General features: G+C 40.6%; 1 protein-coding gene across 6 annotated transcripts in view; it reads left to right on the top strand.

Annotated features, from left to right (window-relative positions):
* ZNF385B (zinc finger protein 385B) overlaps nucleotides 1-20217 on the top strand; it is a 265765-nt gene that overhangs the window by 156910 nt on the left and 88638 nt on the right. For all 6 annotated transcript variants that reach the window (XM_060779896.2, XM_060779905.2, XM_060779919.2 and 3 more), the window contains one exon: nucleotides 2110-2249. In XM_060779896.2, the coding sequence (XP_060635879.2) occupies nucleotides 2110-2249 (140 nt within the window). The remainder of the gene's footprint in view (nucleotides 1-2109; nucleotides 2250-20217) is intronic.

The raw sequence follows: 20217 nt of genomic DNA on the forward strand, positions 1-20217 counted from the left end.
TCTATTGAAAGCTTTCCCATTGTATTACATGTTGAAAAGGTTGTGGGTCACTTTGGATCCATTGTTTGGAGAAGGGCAGTATTATATATCATCACCATCATCATCCGGGCGTCCCCTGGACAACGTCCTTGCAGACGACCAATTCTCTCACACCAGAAGCAACTTGCATTTTCTCAAGTCACTCCTGATACCACAAAAAAAATCATCATCATAGGCACTCATGACTGAGTATGATTGTCTTCCAAGGGTGAAGTCTTGGCAGTAAGTCACTGTGGAGACCTATTCTGAATCCATATAATATTTCACAGTGAAGACATAGATTACCAGATAGAAGGTGGTCATGACAAGGGTTTGTTTGATGCACCTTACTCTTGGCATGTTTTTTCCATCCATCTTCTTTTCATGCCTTCTCAAAATCCATAGCAGCTGACCTCCAATTAGAGCACTTCCCAGTTCTTGGTTTTTATACCACATTTCTTACGGTTAGCTTTGAGCCCATTTTTAAATTTCTTTTGTTTTCCACCAATATTCTGTTTTCTATTCTTGAGCTGAGAATAAAGCAACTGTTTGAGAAATAGTGATCGGGCATTCAAACAACGTGGAGAATGCTGGTGGTTTTTCTAATATGATGTTTACTTGTCTTCCCAAGAGATTTGCAGAATTATTCAAAGGCAATGCTGATGGAATTTTTCCAGAAGTTGATGGTGACTTTTGTAGATGGCCCATGTTTCACAGCTATACAATAGAGTTGGAAGGATAATAACTTTATAAACAAGCATCTTGATATCAGTATGAATGTCCTGATCCTGAAACACTCATTGCTTTATTCGAAAAAAAAATACTGCCCTCGCAGAGCTCAGGTGGCATTGTGTTTCAACGTCAATGTTGACTGTTGTGGAGAGGTGGCTGCCAAGGTAGTAGAAATGATCAACATTTTCTAGCTTTACTCCATCAAGCTTTATTTTTGGGATTGCAGAGATTGGTTGGTGCCTGCTGGTAGAGCACTTTAGTCTTCTAGATGTTAAGAAACAGAGCTTTTCATATGGTTCTGCAAAGGTGTTTAAAGGTGCTTGTAGAGTTTCCTCTGAATGAGCATGTATTACTTTATCATCAGCATATTTGAGTTCTATAACAGAAGTTGTTGCTAGCTTGCTTTCTGCTCTCAGCCTGATGAGGTTAAAGAGCTTGCCATCTGTCTAATATGTGATTTCCTCACTGGTGTGTGTATGTGTATGAGGGAAGTTTCATCACCATATTCCTATGCATTACCATCAAATCAAATTGTTAACCTTGATTAGAAAAGACTAATGGAATCCAGAGGAATTTGATCAGCCAACATTCATATATGGCCTATTGATTCAGGGAGTAGTTGGGATGCATAGATTTGGAGCCAAGTATACTCTAGCTTCCCATCAAAACAGCTATACTTTATTTTATTCCTATCTGTACTAAAACACCAGTATAGTGAATGAACTACTACAATTCATTCAGTGTCATAAATTTTGCATAGTTTTGCTGGGAAATGCCATGGGTACCGCTAGTATGATGTTTCTAGATGTATCACTAGAGATGCCACAATTAACCTGCTTTTACATACATGCCATCTTTTTGAGAGGCAGCCAGAAGGGGATACAGGTTTTTTCAAAAACTACCAAATTATGCATGCGCAAAATCTATATTCATAGAGACTAAGGAAAAATCCTCTCTCTGTTTCAGCTTGGCATGAGTCCTTGGTTGATGATCACAGAGCAAACAGTAAATGGCCAAGACATCTGGTCTCAATAGGTGCCTGTGCATGACATTTCAGCTAGACAGAGCACTTAAATTGTGCAACAGACCTTTCCTACACACGCCAACATAACTTCAGTACCTTTTGTTTGTTTTGCATACTCTGAACTTTCATCTGTGTAGAAGTCTGCTAAGGAAGTGGTGATTTTATGATGGCATTAATTCTTCCAGTGTTGATAATATTTAATTCAACTGGAATACATGAAAGAAATATGTGGATAGGGTTAATGGCTACAGAGGGTTGGATACAAGTGTATCTTCAATTAATGTGTACAATTTTTTTAAAAAAAGAAAACATTTCATTTTCTCCCCTCTCTGCAGGCAGCACTTGCCATACTACTACACTTCCTATTGTCCGAACACCAACACTGATGATGCAACCCTCTCTGGATATCAAACCATTTATGCCTTTCCCAATGGATGGCAGTTCTACTGTTGGACTCTTCCCAAATTTTAACACGGTATGTAACAATCAGTCTTTTTTTCTTTCAGCCTGTAGAGGAACATAATCTATATAAATAAAAATGTAATATTTATTTATTATTTGAACTTATATGCCGCCACTCTCCTGGGGCTCGGAGCGGCTTACAAGAATGGCTAAAATCTAACACAATTTAAAAACAATTTAAAACAATTTAAAAACAGCAATATCAAAAGTCAAAGGCCTGTCGAAACAGGTATGTCTTACATGCCCTGCGGAAAGCTGATAAGTCCCGCAAGGCACGGACTTCAGGTGGCAGAATATTCCAGAGTGATGGTGCCACTGCTGTAAAGGCTCTGCGTCTGGCTGCTGTTAGGTCTTCACACTGGGAATTTCCAATAGATCTTGGTCCTCAGAACGGAGGGATCTCTGGGGTTGGTAGGGAGTGAGGCGGTCCCTCAGGTACTTCAGCCCCAGACCATGCAAGGCCTTAAAGGTGAGTACCATCACTTTGAAAGTGATCCGGTACTCAATTGGTAACCAATGCAGCTGTAGTAAGATTGGGTTATGTGGCATCTCATCGGAATTCCCGCAAGAAGCCGAGCAGCTGCATTTTGTACCAACTTGATCTTCCGGATCACCAACAGAGGAAGGCCAATGTAGAGGGCGTTACAGTAGTCCAGTCTTGAGATGACCGTAGCCTGGATCACCGTAGCTAGGCCATCCCTGGACAGATAGGGGGCCAGCCGTCTAGCCTGCCACAGATGAAAAAAAGCGGTATGGGATTAACATAACACAAAAACCACTGGGTGAATTGACACCAAATTTGGACACAATACACCTATCAAGCCAAGGAGTGAGCATCACTCACAAAAGCACTGAAAAACACAGTGGAAGAGACTTAAAAAGCCAAAAAATAAAAAAAATACATTACAATGCATGCGCAAAACCACATATATACACATATACACAAATATATACACACACATAAATACACACGCAAAACACATATACACAGACTGGGCCACAGCAATGCGTGGCAGGGGATGGCTGGTTAATAATAAAAGCCTACCTCAGACCCTTTTCACAAAGCTGAATAAAATCCCACATTTTTTGCTTTGAACTTTTTTTTTCGTTTGAGGAGCTACTTGAGAAACTGCAAGTTGTTTCTGGAGTGAGAGAATTGGCCGTGTGCAGGGATGTTGCTCAGGGCATACCCAGATGTTTTGATGTTTTACCATCCTTGTAGTAGGCTTCTCTCATGTCCCCGCATGGGGAGCTGGAGCTGACAGAGGGAGCTCATCCGCGTTTTCCTCTGTCAGTCTTAAGTTCTGCCGACACAAGCGTTTAACCCATTGTGCCCCCAGGGGCTCTTGCTTTGGACTGAAATATATGGTAGTGTGGACTCAGATAACCCAGTTCAAGGCAGATATTGTGGGATTTTCTGCTTTGATATTCAGGGTTATATGCCTGTGTAGATGGGCCCTCTATTAGCAAACTTAGATTTGTTCCTGGGCTTTACTTTACTTCTTTAACAGAAACGTATACCTGAAGTAGAAATAATATGGAAACATTAGACATAAGTTCCTACAGTACAAAAAGACATGAAGAGCATTTCAATATATTTCAGCAAACTTGTTCTTAATAACTAATATTTGTGCACATGTGAAAAGAAAGAAACATAGTCAGGCAAGCCTTACATAAATAAACAGAAACATCCTGACTTTTCCAGAGACTATCTGAAAGCTTCTTCCAAAATGCATACTGGGTTTCTGCCAAATGAGGACTTAAACTCTGTTCCCCTGGGTTGCAGACCAATGCTGAAATCACAATGCCACACTCACATTTTAGGACAACTATGCTATTGCATATTTATGTTGTGCTAAATTTGTATTGGATCCTGGTTATAGTCATTATTGTTTCTCATTTATCTTAGCTAAAGAGACTTTCTTCCCAATACATGGAAAAACCAGTTTTTCTGTATCTTCTAAATCCTATCCATTCATTCTTTTTAGTGCCCCCTACAGGGACTAGTAAATTATATTCTTCCTAGGCAACCATTAGGAGAGGGATTTGGGTATTCCCTCTCTTCTTACTTTGAGATTATAGGATTTAAGCAGTGAAAGAACATTCATTTTTTGTCTTTCTTTGCAGCATGTGGCTTTCCACTTAAAACATGTTGGTGGTTTCATGTGTTGGCAATTGGGTGTGTGTTGTTCAAGGGTGGAGAGTTATATTGGATACATCACTTAGCCTGGAATAGAAATTGATTTGAATGTGTGTGTGTTTTAAATGCATCCAAATGTGTGTGGGGGTGTGTCTGTGTTTATATGTGTGTGTGTGTGTGAATATATATCTATATATATAAATTTGTTAGGGGCATCCAACGAGGAAACAAAACTCAAAAACCCCCCAACGAAACTTAACCAAAATTCCCATGCCCATAACACAACCCACAAGGTACAAACATATCTACTCAAAATGAAAAACAACACAACAACACACTCGCAAAACGGCAAAACAACTGAGCATGCGCATTGGCGCCCAGCCGCAAGTTCCCTGGCGTGCGCACATGCCCTTCCGGCCAACGTTCCCTCTGCGGAAACCATGCCCACTCCAAGCCCCGCCGCGCCGCTTCCCGCACACACACACACCCCTGCCGCACACACACACACAACCCCACACTCCATCACTCCCCCCGCCGCCGCACACACACACGCAACCTCACTCCCCCCGCCGCAGCACACACACACGCAACCCCACACTCCATCACTTCCCCCGCTGCCGCATGCACACACACAACCCCACTCCCCCCGCCGCCGCACACACACACGCAACCCCACGCTCCATCACTCCCCCCGCTGCCGCACGCACACACGCAACCCCACTCCCCTCGCCGCCGCACACACACACACAACCCCACGCTCCATCACTTCCCCCCGCCGCCGCACACACACACGCAACCCCACGCTCCATCACTCCCCCACCCCAATCTTACCTCCTTTTACTTCACGCCCCCTCCAAACCCCACCCCGCCCCTTCTCGCCCTGTCAAAATCTAGGAAAGACAGGAAGGAAGGAAAGAAGGAAGAAAGAGAAAGGGAGGTAAAGAAAAAGGGGGAAGGAAGAAAAGTTAGAGAAAGAAGGAAGAAGAAAAGGAAAGAAAAGGAAAGATGGAAGGAAAGAAAAGAGAGACAGCAGAAAAGAAAGAAAAAGGGGGAAGGAAGGAAAGAGATAGAGAAAGAAGAGGAGAAGGAAAGATGGGAGGGAAGGAAGGAAGGAAGGAGGGAAAGAAGGAAAGAAAGAGGGAAGATTGGCCACAGCAACACGTGGCGGGTAAAGGTTGTTATTTCTATTATTATTATTATGCTATTGTTCCTATGAGACCCTGGAGGAATGGGAGAGGTGTCAGGTCCCAGAGGCAATGCATTGCATTATTGTTATTGTTATGATGGTGGTAAAATAAAAGGAAATAAAAAGTGAAAGAAGGAAGCAAACAGGGAGGGAAGAAAGGCAAAGGAAGAAAGGGGGAGGGAATGAAGGAAAGAGAGAAGGATGAAACCAAGTAGTGAAAGAAAGAAAGAGGTAGAGAAGGAAGAAAGGAGAGAAAGGGGGAGGAAAAGGGGGAAGGAATAGGTAGGGACCTCTCTTTCATAATAGTCCAGATATCTACCTCAACTTTGATAAGTTTTACTATAGGCCACAGCAACGCGTGGCAGGGCACAGCTAGTATATATATATATATATATATATATATATATATATATATATATATATATGGAGCCCCTAGTGGTACAGCGGTTTAAACCATTGAGCTGCTGAACTTGCTGACCGAAAGGTTGGCAGTTCGAATCCAGAGAGTAGGGTGAGCTCTTACTGTTAGGCCCAGCTTCTGCCAACCTAGCATTTCGGAAACATGGAAATGTGAGTAGATCAATAGCTACCGCTCCGGTAGGAAGGTAACAGCACTCCATGCAGTCATGCCAGCCACATGACCTTGGAGGCGTCTATGGACAATTCTGGCTCTTCAACTTAGAAATGGAGATGAGCATCACCCCCCAGAGTTGGACACAGCTAGATGTAATGTCTAAGGGAAACATTTCTCCCTCTCTCTCTCTCTCTCTCTCTCTCTCTCTCACACACACACACACACACACATATACTGCAATTAGATCATATTCTGAAGAACTGTTTCAAAAGTTCAGTTGCATGAAGTGCAGTGCAGAACTTTGTAACACTACAAGATGAAGCTATAGTTTTGAGGGAGGACAAGCTTTACATTCATATTAATGGGATTTTCTTCTCTGTCCAAGAAATTAAAGCAAGGAGAGTGTAACATGTAAAAAAAATGAAATCATGCCAAATTATTTATGGTAAGTCATACTTGTTCTGTCAATGCAAGACATCATTATTACACTGATGTTAGAGTGGCCTCAGAGATACACCGTTTTTATATTCCTTTGCTAAACCTTCTCCTATTAATTTATGTGTCTTGATTCAACATCCTTATTCTTCTTTTAAGTTGTTTTCAAACGGGCAGCTGTGTTAGTCTGTTTGAGCAAAGCAACCCATAGTCTTGTGGCACATTTAAACCCAGGAGAATAATTTTAGCACCAGGTTTTATGGATTACGGCCCATAGAGTATAATGCATCATCTGTGTAGAAGCCAATTGGAATCCATTAAAATTCATGAGAAGAGAAATGTTAGTCTTATAGGTGCCAAAAGACACTTACTTACCTTTAACAGCCTCCCTTCTTCCACCTTGCCCGCTGTCTCTTCCACCCCATTTTGCTTTCCTCTCCTGATTCTCCTGATCGTCTTTATGCTGCATTTTACGAAGAGAAATTCTACATCCTATCTGCATGCGGTACCTATCTGTACAGCTGAATTCTCCTCCAATGTCTTAATTACTTCATTTGTCTTCATCTTCATGAAGTTCAGAAAGATCATCTGAACTTTGGCTTTCTGAATTGCATTTGTTTCTTCGGTTTCCTGTATTTTCCCCTCCTCTTTTTAGAAATTATGTCTTTCCTCTTACATTGTAAACCAGTGTTTCTCAACCTTCCTCATGTTGCAACCCTTAATACAGTTCCTCATGTTGTGGTGACCCCGAAACATAACATTATTTTCCTTGCTACTTCATAACTGTAATTTTGCTAATGAATCATAATGTGAATATCTAATATGCAGGATGTATTTTCATTCACTGGACCAAATTTGGCACAAATACCCGATATGCCCAAATTTTAATACAGTTGGGGTTGTGGCGGAGGATTGGTTTTGTCATTTGGGAGTCATCGTTGCTGGGATTTATAGTTCACTTACAATCAAAGAGCATTCTGAACTCCACCAATGAGGGAATTGAACCAAACTTGGCACACAGAAATCCCATGACCAACAGAAAATACTGGAAGGGTTTGGTGGTCATTGACCTTGAGTTTTGGAGTTGTAGTTCACCTACAACCAGAGAGGACTGTGGACTCTAACAATGATAGATCTGGACCAAACTTGGCACGAAAACTCAATATGCCCAAATGTGAACACTGGTAGAGTTTGGGAAAATAGACATTGACATTTGAGAGTTGTAGTTACTGGGATTTATAATTCACCTACAAGCAAACAGCATTCTGAACCCCACCAATGATAGCATTGGGCCAAACTTCTCACACAAAACCCCCATGACCAACAGAAAATACTGAGGTTTTGGATGGTCTTTGGTGGCCCCTCTGACACCCCCTCACGACCCCCCAGGGATCCCGACTCCCAGGTTGAGAAATGCTAACACCACCCTCTTTAATCTTTGTAAATCTGCTTTACTCTCAGGAGTTCAATAAATATTATTTATTGTCTTAATGTTGATTTGTGTATATATGTTTGATTTTTTACATGTTTACAATTCATCTTCTCATTGTTCTTACATTCGGTCCCAAGTAGCTTTCAAATCTCTAGTAACAGCATGGTTCATAGTATTTTCCTATAAACATGTATTGCATATGGCTTAAAACAATATTTTGCATGTTTGCAAGAGCCAGTATTGTCGTGTTCAAACAATTCATCAGAGCTCCATTGTGTAAGCAACAAGCTCGTAGCAACAGAAAGAAGACTGATTTAGGTCATTCAGTGGATAATGCTGTCCAGTGAGTAAATATAGTTTGCTCATACATGATGGTTACAAAAGATGCAAAGCATTATGATTGTCATTGTAATTTCAAGCAGAGCAAAGTCTATATTATCAGCACTGCCAGACGGTGGGTGTTTGAACTAATGCCAGCTGTTGCCTTTGCAAGGTTATGTGCCACATTTGTGTGTGATAGAAAGAAAGAGAAAAAAACAGACATCTTCCATTATTACGTGAGAATAAATTCTGCTGACAGAACTTTTGTCGCGGTACAAAGAATCGCAGGAAGATGATAGGATAGCGTTATGTGGTGAAAACAAGACTATATAATGCATGTAAATATTAATATATTCATTTCAAAACAGGAAAATCTGAGAACTGGATAATAAGTTTGTGCTTATATTTATTTAAATGGATATAACAGTATAGATATAACTGCTTTGTCTTGTACCTTCCTTGTTCAGAATGCTGTATTTTACCATACACTATAGCCCCTTCCACACAGCTGTACAAAATCCACATTGAACTGGATTGTATGGCAGTGTGGACTCAGATAACCCAGTTCAAAGCAGATATTGTGGATTATTTGCCTTGATATTTTAGGTTATATGGCTGTGTGGAAGGGCCTCCAGTCATGCTTTGACTCAATGAGTGTCAAATGGCAGTTCTATGAGTCAGTTTATAAGAGTAGTTGGCGTTTATGCCTCCAGGCTCCACCTCCAATAATGTAACAACAGGCAAGCAGAAATCAATAATACCATTGGGTTACGGTGAGTTTTCCAGGCTGTATGGCCATGTTCTAGAAGCATTCTCTCCTGACGTTTCGCCCACATCTATGGCAGGCATGTTCAAGATGTTCAAGATAATTATTTGTAATTTTAAGCAGTCTTGCAGCCTCCACACTTCTGTGACTTGTGTATTAATTTGAGGTCTCTTGGAAACTCGGCAAGTGAGGTTTATATATCTGTGGAAGGTCCAGAATGGGAGAAAGAACTCTATTCTGCTTGAGGCAAGTGTGAATGTTGCAATTGGCCACCTTGATTATTATTGAATGGCCTTGCAGTTTCAAAGCCTAGCTGCTTCCTTGTTGGGAGGTGTTAGCTGGCCTGTAGGCATCCTTGTTGGGAGGTGTTACCTGCCCCAGATTGTTTCTTCTCTTGGATTCCCCTGCTTTTTGAGTGTTGTTCTTTATTTACTGTTCAGATTTTGGAGTTATTTAAATATTGGTAGCCAGATTTTGTTCATTTTCATGGTTTCCTCCTTTTTTGTTGAAATTGTCCACATGTTTGTGGAGTTCATCCACAATAACATCATTTTTTTTTCGTTTCTTCAAAATATGAACCCCAGTGGTTGCTATAATTATTTGTAATTTTAAGCAGTCTTGCAGCCTCCACATTTCTGTGACTTGTGTATTAATTTGATCTGGGAAAAACTTAAATCTTCATGCTCACTCACCTGCCCTAGTTGCAGGAGTATATGGAAAGAGTGAAGTTCCTGATGCATCACTTTGGCATTTGACAAATATAACTGTCCTGAAAATAGAAGGAAAAAATCTTTCCTCCATTGTGGGAGCTTCAAGCTAAGCTTGTAAATCACTGATTGTTTCATTTGTGCATGCAAGATTGAGGAATAGCAGAAGTTTTCTCCATGTTGAATGAGATTGCAACAGCTCCTCTTTCTTTCTTTTTCTTTCTCTCTCTCTCTCTCTCTCTCTCTTTTTTTTTTTTTTTTTGCTTTTACATTTTCAATTTTTGCGGTTGGACTTTTCGGGGGGGGGGGGGGGGATGTTTTCCCTACATAGAATTTCTGCACATAATCTTCTATTTCTTCTGTTTCCTTCATGCCTCTCTGTTATGAAAAGAGGCACAAAATGTGTCTCATGATCGTTGAATGTTTTGGTAGGAAAATATGCCCTTTCTCATCATAGGTGTTTTACATGAAGCCTGGTAAACACAGTCACGTGGAAGGCTTGAAGCATCACTGTAGAGGTTGATGAATGATGAAGCATCTGGGTTGTTGTGAGTGTTCCAGGCTGTATGGCCATCTTCCAGAAGCATTCTCTCCTGACATTTCACCTGCTTCTATGGCAGGCATCCTCAAAGGTTGTGAGGTATGTTGGAAACTAGGGAAATTGGGTTTATATATCCGTGGAATGTCCAGAGTGGGAGAAAGAACTCTTGTCTGTTGGAGGTAGGTGTGAATGTTTCAATTGACCACCTTGATTAACATTTAATGGCCAAGCAGTTTCAAGTACTAACCTCATAACCTCTGAGGATGCCTGCCATAGATGCAGGTGAAACGTCAGGAGAAAATACTTCTGGCACATCGCCATACAGCCCAGAAAACACAACAACCCAGTGATTCCGGCCATGAAAGCCTTCAACGATAGATGAAGCATCTTCTTCCAAGTCATTATTAATCTATGATGGAGTACAATGTAGCAAGACTATTTTCTGAGCTTTACCCCACTGCTGTCAGAAACTAGTTTTTCTGGCAGAATTCATGTGAAGCAGCTAATTTGATTTTTAGGAGTACACTTCTAGGAAGGTTTTTTTTTTTTCAAAAGTTTTGGACCTGATCTTTCAACTCTTTGGGTCTAGGGCACCTGGAACAATTTTTTTACTGATCCTAGTCTGGTAATTAAGGTTTCTTGAGAGAAGCCTGCAATAGTTCCCTTTACTTTGATGAGGACTGATGCCACATACAGAAGACAGCCAAGCCATTTCCTCTTTGATCATGTTTTAACCTCTGTTAGAAACAGTTGTGGGAAAGAGAGACTGCTGCCAAGAGTTTTTCTATTTGAAGGGAAAAGTCATTTTTTTGCATGGGATACCCAAGATCTACTCAGTGTCATCATGAGCAGACACCTTTCATTCTGTTTCTCTCAGACATAATTTTCCCTGCAAGAGTTTTGCAAGAGAGGCACTTCTGCTAACTTTAAAAACTGTGGCATAGACACCAAGAACTGGGAAGCCCTAGCCCTTCAGTGCTCTAACTGGAGATCAGCTGTGACCAGCTGTGCTGCAGAATTCTAAGAGGCATGAATGGAGGGTGAAATGGAGAAACATACCAAGAGGAAGGTGTGTCAAGCCTGACCCTAACTGACTTCCACCTAGAAACCAGTGCCCTCACTGTGGAAGAACATGCGGCTCAAGAATAGGGCTCCACAGTCACCTGCGGACCCACCACTAAGACACTACACTTGGAATGCCATCATACTTGGACATCGAGGGATCGCCTAAGTAAGTTCTAGTTCTCTAGAACATTGCTTCTCAGGGCCCTTCCACACAGCCACATAACCCAGAATATCAGCAGGAAATCCCACAATATCTGTGACCAGGCCACAGATCCCTAATGGTGGCTCCTGTCCTGATGGAATTGTTTCGCAGTGTGTTGCAGATGGTGCTGTTTTTGATGCCAAGAATGTTTTTACCTGTCCCAGGTGTGACATATATATATAGCAGGTATGTCAATACATAAAAACATTCACCTGTTCAAATGCTACGTTGTGTCCAAATTTCGAAGCAATCGGTGAAGTATTTTGGAAAATTTGGGGTCATTCACAAACTGACATTTACATTTTTGTGTATATAGCTGTGTTTGTACACCTACATACCTACATATCCAGGGTCATGCAAAAATTTCTTGGGTAGAAAGAGGTCACAGGTAGAAAAGGTTTAAGAAACCCTGCTTTAGAATATCCTTCTGTGACTTAGGCTGAATCTTTTGGAGGCCCTATAGCAGCATCAGAATAGTTGCAATTTCTCAGAGGTTATGTACATATAGGCATTGGTAAAGCCAATTTTCCACAAGCACAGCCATCTTTCACACTTTTGACTTATGACCTCGTCACATGGATGATTTTCTCCATCTCTGCGTGCTGCAGGCATGTTGCTGGCACAGAGACTGCTGGAGCCCATCAGATGACAAAAGGCTATTTCTGGTGGGGTGCCATTGTTACAGTCTGTATCACAACCATGGAATCCAGCACAATTACACTGGTATATATTTACACTATACAAAATGTGTAAATATTGACCATAATTGTGTTGCATCACCTGGCATTAAATATTTTCTCACTAGTTCAACATGCATTCCCCCTCCGACAGTATGGATGTGTAGACATTTCTGAACATATGCAATTACTGGCAAAATAATGTATGGGTGTAGACTTAATATACCTTTTATGTATTGCCTGTGCTTATGACACAATAATCTATTAAATGATAAACGCTCTTCAAAAGAAAGCTTTACCAATGTCTAGCTACCAAATTGCATCATGCAATAAACAGCCATCTTCCCTCGTGCTTTGATCCACAAGACTATTTATAGATTTATGGATTAAAAGACTTTTGTCTTTAATCTCCTTCATTTATGGTGTAGATCTGTTTTCTTTGTTTAAGCTTCAAGGAGATTCTGTCATTGATTCTACTCCAAAATGAACGTTTGACATGTTTTTCAAAGAATATTGGTCAATGGATTTTGCTGATAGAACATTAATAATTGATTTTAGGAGAAGACTGCACTAATTCCCACTGTGTATTTTGCACTACATGCCATTTTGTATATTTGGAATCTTTTCAATGGCTGGAATCCTCTTAATAACCTATATTGGCTTAATGCTCCATTATTACAATAGTGTAAGGCACTTTCAGAATAGTAATGGGATGAAGAAAACAAAGCCATCTCTGTCATTAGAAAGTGTTCCCCTTCTAGCTTCTAAGTAACTGGTTAGGCAGTAAGACAATTTATTATCTTGACAGAGGATACATTGGTACTGAAATACTAATGCAGTTTAACACCACTTTAACTGCACTGGATCACTATTATGGAAACCTAGGGGTTGTAGTTTTTACCAGATCTTTAGCTCTCCATGTCAAAGAGTGCTGATGCCTCATTAAATTAGGTATCCAGGTTTCCATAACAATGAGCCATAAGCCCCTGATGGTGCATTGGGTTAAATCCTTGTGCCAGCAGGACTGAAGACCGACAGGTCGGAGGTTCAAATCCAGGGAGAGCACAGATGAGCTCCCTCTGTCACCTCTAGCTCCCCATGCGGAGACATGAGAGAAGCCTCCCACAAGGATAGTAAAACATCAAAAACATCCGGGCATGCCCTGGACAACGTTCTTGCAGGCGGCCAATTCTCTCACACCAGAAGCGACTTGCAATTTCTCAAGTTGCTCCTGATACAGAAAAAAATAACAATTAGCCATGGCAGTTAAAGTGCTGTGAAACTGCCTTAATTCTGTAGTGTAGATGCACCCAGAGACAACTTCTTATTCTCTTCCATCCTTCCCCTCAGTTGCTACAGTACCATTTTATCCCTGCCATCTATAGTTATCAAGTGTCAACAATAGATGTAAAGAATACTCACACACATGGAAGGATGGCATCTGCTGATAGTACATGGGAAGAAACAGAGGAGAGATTGCAGTGTTGAGGTTTGACTGTTGGACTCGAAGACAAGGGCTATGGAAACCCATTGGGTGACGTTGGGAAAGTCACAGTTTTTCCGTTTCAGCGGAAAGCAATGGCAACCCCATTGAACAAGCTTTGTCACAAAAATCCCATGACAGGATTACTCTGGGATCACCATAAGTCAGAATCAGTTAGAAGCCACACAACAATGATAAGGTTTGTGTGTGTGTCAGAAGTGGCTTGAGAAGACTGCAAGTCGCTTCGGGTGTAAGGACGCTGCCCAGGGGACGCCCGGATGTTTTACCATCCTGCGGGAGGCTTCTCTCACGTGGAAGCTGGAAGCTGACTGACAGATGGGAGCTCATCCATCTCATGGATCAAAACTACTGACCTTCAGATCTGCAAGGATTAAATCCATTGAATTTGGAACGTTTCCTGTAGAATGCCATAGGAAACGAGACCAAAAAAAATCACAACATCGTCAACAATTACAGGGGTTTTTTTCTGTCTCAGGATTGACTTGAGAAACTGCAAGTCGCTTCTGGTGTGAGCAAATGGGCCGTCTGCAAGGATGTTGCCCAGGGGACACCCAGACGTTTTGATGTTTTACCATCCTTATGGGAAGCTTCTCTCATGTCCCTGCATGGGGAGCAGAAGCTGACATAGGGAGCTCATCCACATTCTACCAGATTCGAAACTCCAATCTGTCGGCCTTCAGTCCTGCTGGCACAAGGGTTTAATCCATTGCACCACCAAAGGTTCCAACAATTACAGTACAGATGTACAACATGATTTACAAATCCATAAATTAAAACTATAATGAAACTACAGAAGACTGGCATCACAATATAGACTTAACTAAAAGTTACAAATTTAGACTCTTGTTTCGTTAAGGAGAAACAAAACTGTCAGTGAAATACCTAGTCTAATTATGCTTTTTGCTAGCCACAGCACTCTCTAGTTTTGCCATTAACCTAAATTTGACAACCAGAGCTGTAAGCCTTGCCATTTGGAATGTAATAAATTTGTCTATATATCATTTTGGAACAAGTTCTGGGACTTGTTCTAAGATAAGCTGCAGAAGTTTCTTTCACTCAGCCAGAAATATAGGGCACCACAGTATAACATGTGCTAAATCCTCAATAGACTCGTCACAAAGACAAACTCTTTCATTATAAGGAGTTCCATTATAACAGCCTTCTGATCCAACAATGGGCAATATGTTCAGATGAGCCTTTGTAGAAACCTTTCTATAGCCAAAGTTGACAATACCAGTAGAATAGGATGGTAGGGTCAGAAGGAAGGGGCAGATCTCTTTGTGGGGGTTCACTGATCTCACAGCATGTAATAATCCTAAATCTGTTGGATAGTTGTATCTCACAATTTCTGTTTAATTGTGAGTTTAGTCATGTAAAAACCTAAAAGTCTTCTTTAATCTGATATACATCTCCTCCATGATTTGAGATCCATCTTGTCATATGTTAATATTAAAACATCTGAAAAGGTGCAACGTAACATGTTTAGTCAATAAGTACGATAATTATTCCTTTCTGTATCAGGATCATTATTTATGATAATGAATATTCCAGTCTAACTAAAGCCTGAACAACAAACAAGAAATGAGCAAATTTGTTTTGGGACAATTCTCAGGGATTCTAATTTGCCAGTTCCCCAAATCTCAACTCTATATAGCATCTGTGGAAAGAGTTTCATTTTGTAGATTTCTACAACTTGGGGGACAGGCAGCTACCTCGGATTCTGAAGAATTCAAGAATGCCATACACTGCTTTTTGAAGTTTCTGTGTAACATAATTAATGAGTTTTCCAAGAATCCAACCAATAGGCGACTACCTCCAAGTACTTAAAACATGACACTTGTTCAAATAGTTTTTTACCATTGTCCCTTTGTGTAATGAACAATGATCTTCTGCTAAAAACCATAGTTTTTGTTATCTTATAATTTACTCTAAGAAATATATTTATTTATTTATTTATTGTTGATGTTGTTCATTTGTTCAGTCGTTTCCGACTCTTCGTGACCTCATGGACCAGCCCACGCCAGAGCTCCCTGTCGGCCATCACCACCCCCAACTCCTTCAATCCAGTCACTTCAAAGATGCAATCCATCCATATTATTTATTTACTTTTATTTATTTACTTTATTTGTATACCACACTCTCTCAGCCCATAGGCGACTCAGTTTACAGCCAGGTCAATATACAAAGTGCACAACATTAGCATTTAAAACAGTAACTAAGGCAACTACATCAATATAACAATACATCAGTACATCAATATAACATCAATACATTCATATAACTAATCCATCACGTCTCATCAGTAAAGTCATAATCCAATCTCCTCGTCCATTATTCCAAGTTCCAAGATCAATCAATTGGTTGCACTGCTTAATTAAATGCCTGTTGCCTTTGGTTGACCCCTCTTCATTTTTCCTTCCATTTTCCTCAGCATCATTGTCTTCTCTAAGCTTTCCTGTCTTCTCATGATGTGGCCAAAGTACTTCATCTTTGCCTCTACTATCCTTCCCTCTAGTGAGCAGTTGGGCTTTATTTCCTGAAGTATGAACTGGTTGGATCTTCTGGCGGTCCAAGGCACTCTCAGCACTTTCCTCCAACACCACAGTTCAAAAGCATCTATCTTTCTTCACTCAGCCTTCCCTATAGTCCACCTCTCACATCCGTAGATGACTATGGGGAATACCATATTTATTTATTTACAGTATTTATATTCTGCCCTTCTCACCCCGCAGGGGACTCAGGGCGGATTACAATGCACATATACACGGCAAACATTCAGTGCTATTTAAACAAACAACATATATAGACAGACACAGAGGCAATTTAACGTTCCAGCTTTCCAGCTTCATGAGGATATGCTCGATTCTGGCCACAGGGGGAGCTGCTCCTTCACCATCCACTTGTGACACCAAGTCCTTGATGGAGTACTTCCTCATTCTTCCGCACACTGCTGGAAGGTTTTATGGTGTTGTAAATTGATTAAATTAGCCTCCCTGCATAAAGTGGTACTTAAATTTTCTACTTGACAGATATAACTGTCTTTTCAGCTGCATAATCGACGGCAAGCTAGACTATTAATGGTTGGGAGCTCACTCCAACCCAGGCTGGCTTCGAACTCATGACCTCTCCATCAGTAGTAATTGCAGAAGTCATTAAACTATTTCAAACATTTTCTGAGTAGTTCGTTATTATCATTGTAAAGGTAAAGGTTCCCCCTTGACATTAAGACTCTGAGTGGTAGTGCTCATCTCTATTTCTAAGCCAAAGAGCCAGCATTGTCCATAGACACCTCCAAGGTCATGTGGCTGGCATGACTGCATGGAACACTGTTACCTTCCCGCTGAAGTGGTACCTATTGACCTACTCACATTTGCATGTTTTTAACTAGCTAGATTGGCAGAAGCTGTGGCTAATTACAGGATCTCTCCCTGCTCCACTGATTCAAATCTCTGACCTTCCAACCAGCAATGTCTGCAGCTTAGCGGTTTAACTCACTGTGCCACCACAATCCTATTAGCATATTATCATCTGCATAAATATTGGAATAGCTTTTACACCTACTATTATTGGAAAAAAATCCAATCTCTTGCATAAAGGATCTCTTGCATAAAGTTTTCCTATGATTTTAAGCAAACTAGTTGATTGAGTTTTGCGAAAAATTTTGTTCTCCAATTTTTTGATTGTGTGAACAATTTTTTACCAAAAATGTTCATGAAGTATGAAAAGCAGTTGGAAACTGTACAAAATATCATTCTTGGAAAACTATTGAATGAGACTGGTGCAGACTAAAGGAAGCTGAGAACTAACACACAATAGGGGTTTTGCAGGAAATGGCCACAACCTTAATGTTTACAGCTGATAGAACTACAAACTTCATTAGGCACACACTTTTTGTGGCCTCCAGCCACTACTTTAGATGCATGGATTGCTGCCTCTGTTGGTCAATAAGCACAAAATAGGGTTGCAATGAATCGGAGTTTACTTGAAAACTCTTAACAGTAAAATTAAATGCAACAAGGCAGTAGCTATTGTACAACAGCAGCTATGTAATGTGAGCAATTTACAGAATGTACACAAACATAATTAGAGCGGTTTGCAGAATGTACACAAACATGGTTTTTGCAAGTACAAAAATGTATTGAGACTGACAGAAAATATTTTGCAGTGAAATAGAAAGCTATTTCCCTTTCTTGCTGCCAAATACACAAAACAACAACGGATTTACATCCTTCATTTACTAAACATTCCTTGCTGTCTCTGTGCCTGCAGGCTGACCAGTTATTAGGTTGCATTAAAGAATGAAAAATTATTTGCAGATACCGATAATGGTGAAATAATATGTGTCTTCATTTTATAATCTGAGATTACTGCTAAGAAAAATAAACTTTTTGACAATACCCAATTTTTAACAATGAGTTTTATTAATTAGGAACAAAACATTATGTGCATAGTGTCTCGTAGCTACAGAGGGGTGCAGATCATTAAAAATAACACTGATATTACAAAGGTAAAGGTAAAGGTTTCCCCTTGACATTAAGTCTAGTCGTGTCTGACTCTGGGGGATGATGCTCATCTCCATTTCTAAGCGGACGAGCCGGTGTTGTCCTTAGACACCTCCAAGGTCATGTGGCCAGGTTGGAGCACTATTACCTTCCTGCCAATGTGGTAACTATTGATCTACTCACATTTTCATGTTTTCGAACTACTAGGTTGGCAGAAGGTGGGCCTAACAGCAGGAGCTCACCCCACTCCTCATATTCAAACCGCCGATCTTTTGGTCAGCAATATCAGCAGCTCAGCGGTTTAACCCATTGCGCCACTGGGGGCTCCCATATTATAAAAGTAGGACTTGTAAATTAAGAGGGTGCACTGGCAACACCATTCAGTTTAGACTTTGATTTGTCAATCTGGAATACAAACTGATTTTGCGCCTGAGAGTTTGGAGGTTATTAAATTCATTCAGTTTCAAATACAAATTAGAAATCCATATATTCTTACCTTCAGTTACTGCCATTGAAAATCAGCAAATAGGTATAATTATTCTCCTGTTTTTCAGAACTGGATGGACCTTCCAGGAGATGCCATATGTTATAAGGGCATTACATGTGGTCAATTGCAATTAAGTAAATGCAAGAGTTTGCATTTTTTTTAAATCATTTTAAAAGAGGAGGATGTAAAGTTTCAGAAGTTGCTGTGAAAAGGACTCCACTCAAATTCCTTTATCATTCCTGTTCAGAAGAGAGGACTAGCAAAGATAACTGAATCCCAAAACAATAATAATATAGTACTTTGTCATCCCTGCCCAGGTTTGAGAGTCCTGGTAAAAATATCTGGTGGACTAGGAGCGGGAGCTGTCACAAAAACGATACCTCTTCTCCCCCTCTCTATATAAAAAAATCTTTATATCAAAAGTTTAGGGAAACTATCAATTCTTTCTAGTACTTCATGTAATTTCATATTGGAATCACTACCAATGCTTTCCTGGGGGATGTGGTAGATAAGGAGCCTCTCTTTGTTCTGGGTTTTCAGAGTAATCCAACTCAATTCACAATGCAGCCAAATCTATAGCATACCACTACTGTAACATGTTGTTGACAATGTGTATACTTATAAATCATAATGCAGCAAACAAAGGAAAACCTCAAGTTTGGTGTGTTCCTGTTTACCACTTTGGAATAATTTACCATGTATTGATTTTTACATCTTGGGACATCTTGTAGATAGCACTGTTCTCAGATAAATGTATGCCGTGGGTGTACTGGAGACTTCTCATAATAGCCTGTATCCACAACAAGTCTCTTGAGAAAGTCCAGGCTGGAATTTAGGCTTACTGTGGGTTCATGTTGACATCTGCTGGCAGTTAAAGAGGATGCTGAAAAACAGATTGCTTTGACTCTGGATTTCTCAGTTTCTAGTGGCATAACTACACCTTGTAGGAATGACCATTTCTTAAATGCAGTTTCCAAGACCCTGGGTCTAAATTTCTGATTCAGACTTCAAACATATCAGGGCAACTTAAAGAAGGCAATAATAACTTTTGTTAATTTTGTTGTTTTTTTTTCTCATGTCAAAAGCAACTTGAGAAACTGCAAGTCACTTCTGGTGTGAGAGAATTGGCCATCTGCAAGGACGTTGCCCAGGGGATGCCCGGATGTTTGATATTTTACCATCCTTGTGGGAGGCTTCTCTCATGTCCCTGCATGGAGAGCTGGAGCTGACAGAGGGAGCTCATCCATGCTCTTCACAGATTCAAATGCCTGGATGTTTGATATTTTACCATCCTTGTGGGAGGCTTCTCTCATGTCCCTGCATGGGGAGCTGGAGCTGACAGAGGGAGCTCATCCATGCTCTTCACAGATTCAAATGCCTGGATGTTTGATATTTTACCATCCTTGTGGGAGGCTTCTCTCATGTCCCTGCATGGAGAGCTG

Source organism: Anolis sagrei, chromosome 1, assembly GCF_037176765.1.
Source record: "Anolis sagrei isolate rAnoSag1 chromosome 1, rAnoSag1.mat, whole genome shotgun sequence".
NCBI lineage: Eukaryota > Metazoa > Chordata > Lepidosauria > Squamata > Dactyloidae > Anolis > Anolis sagrei.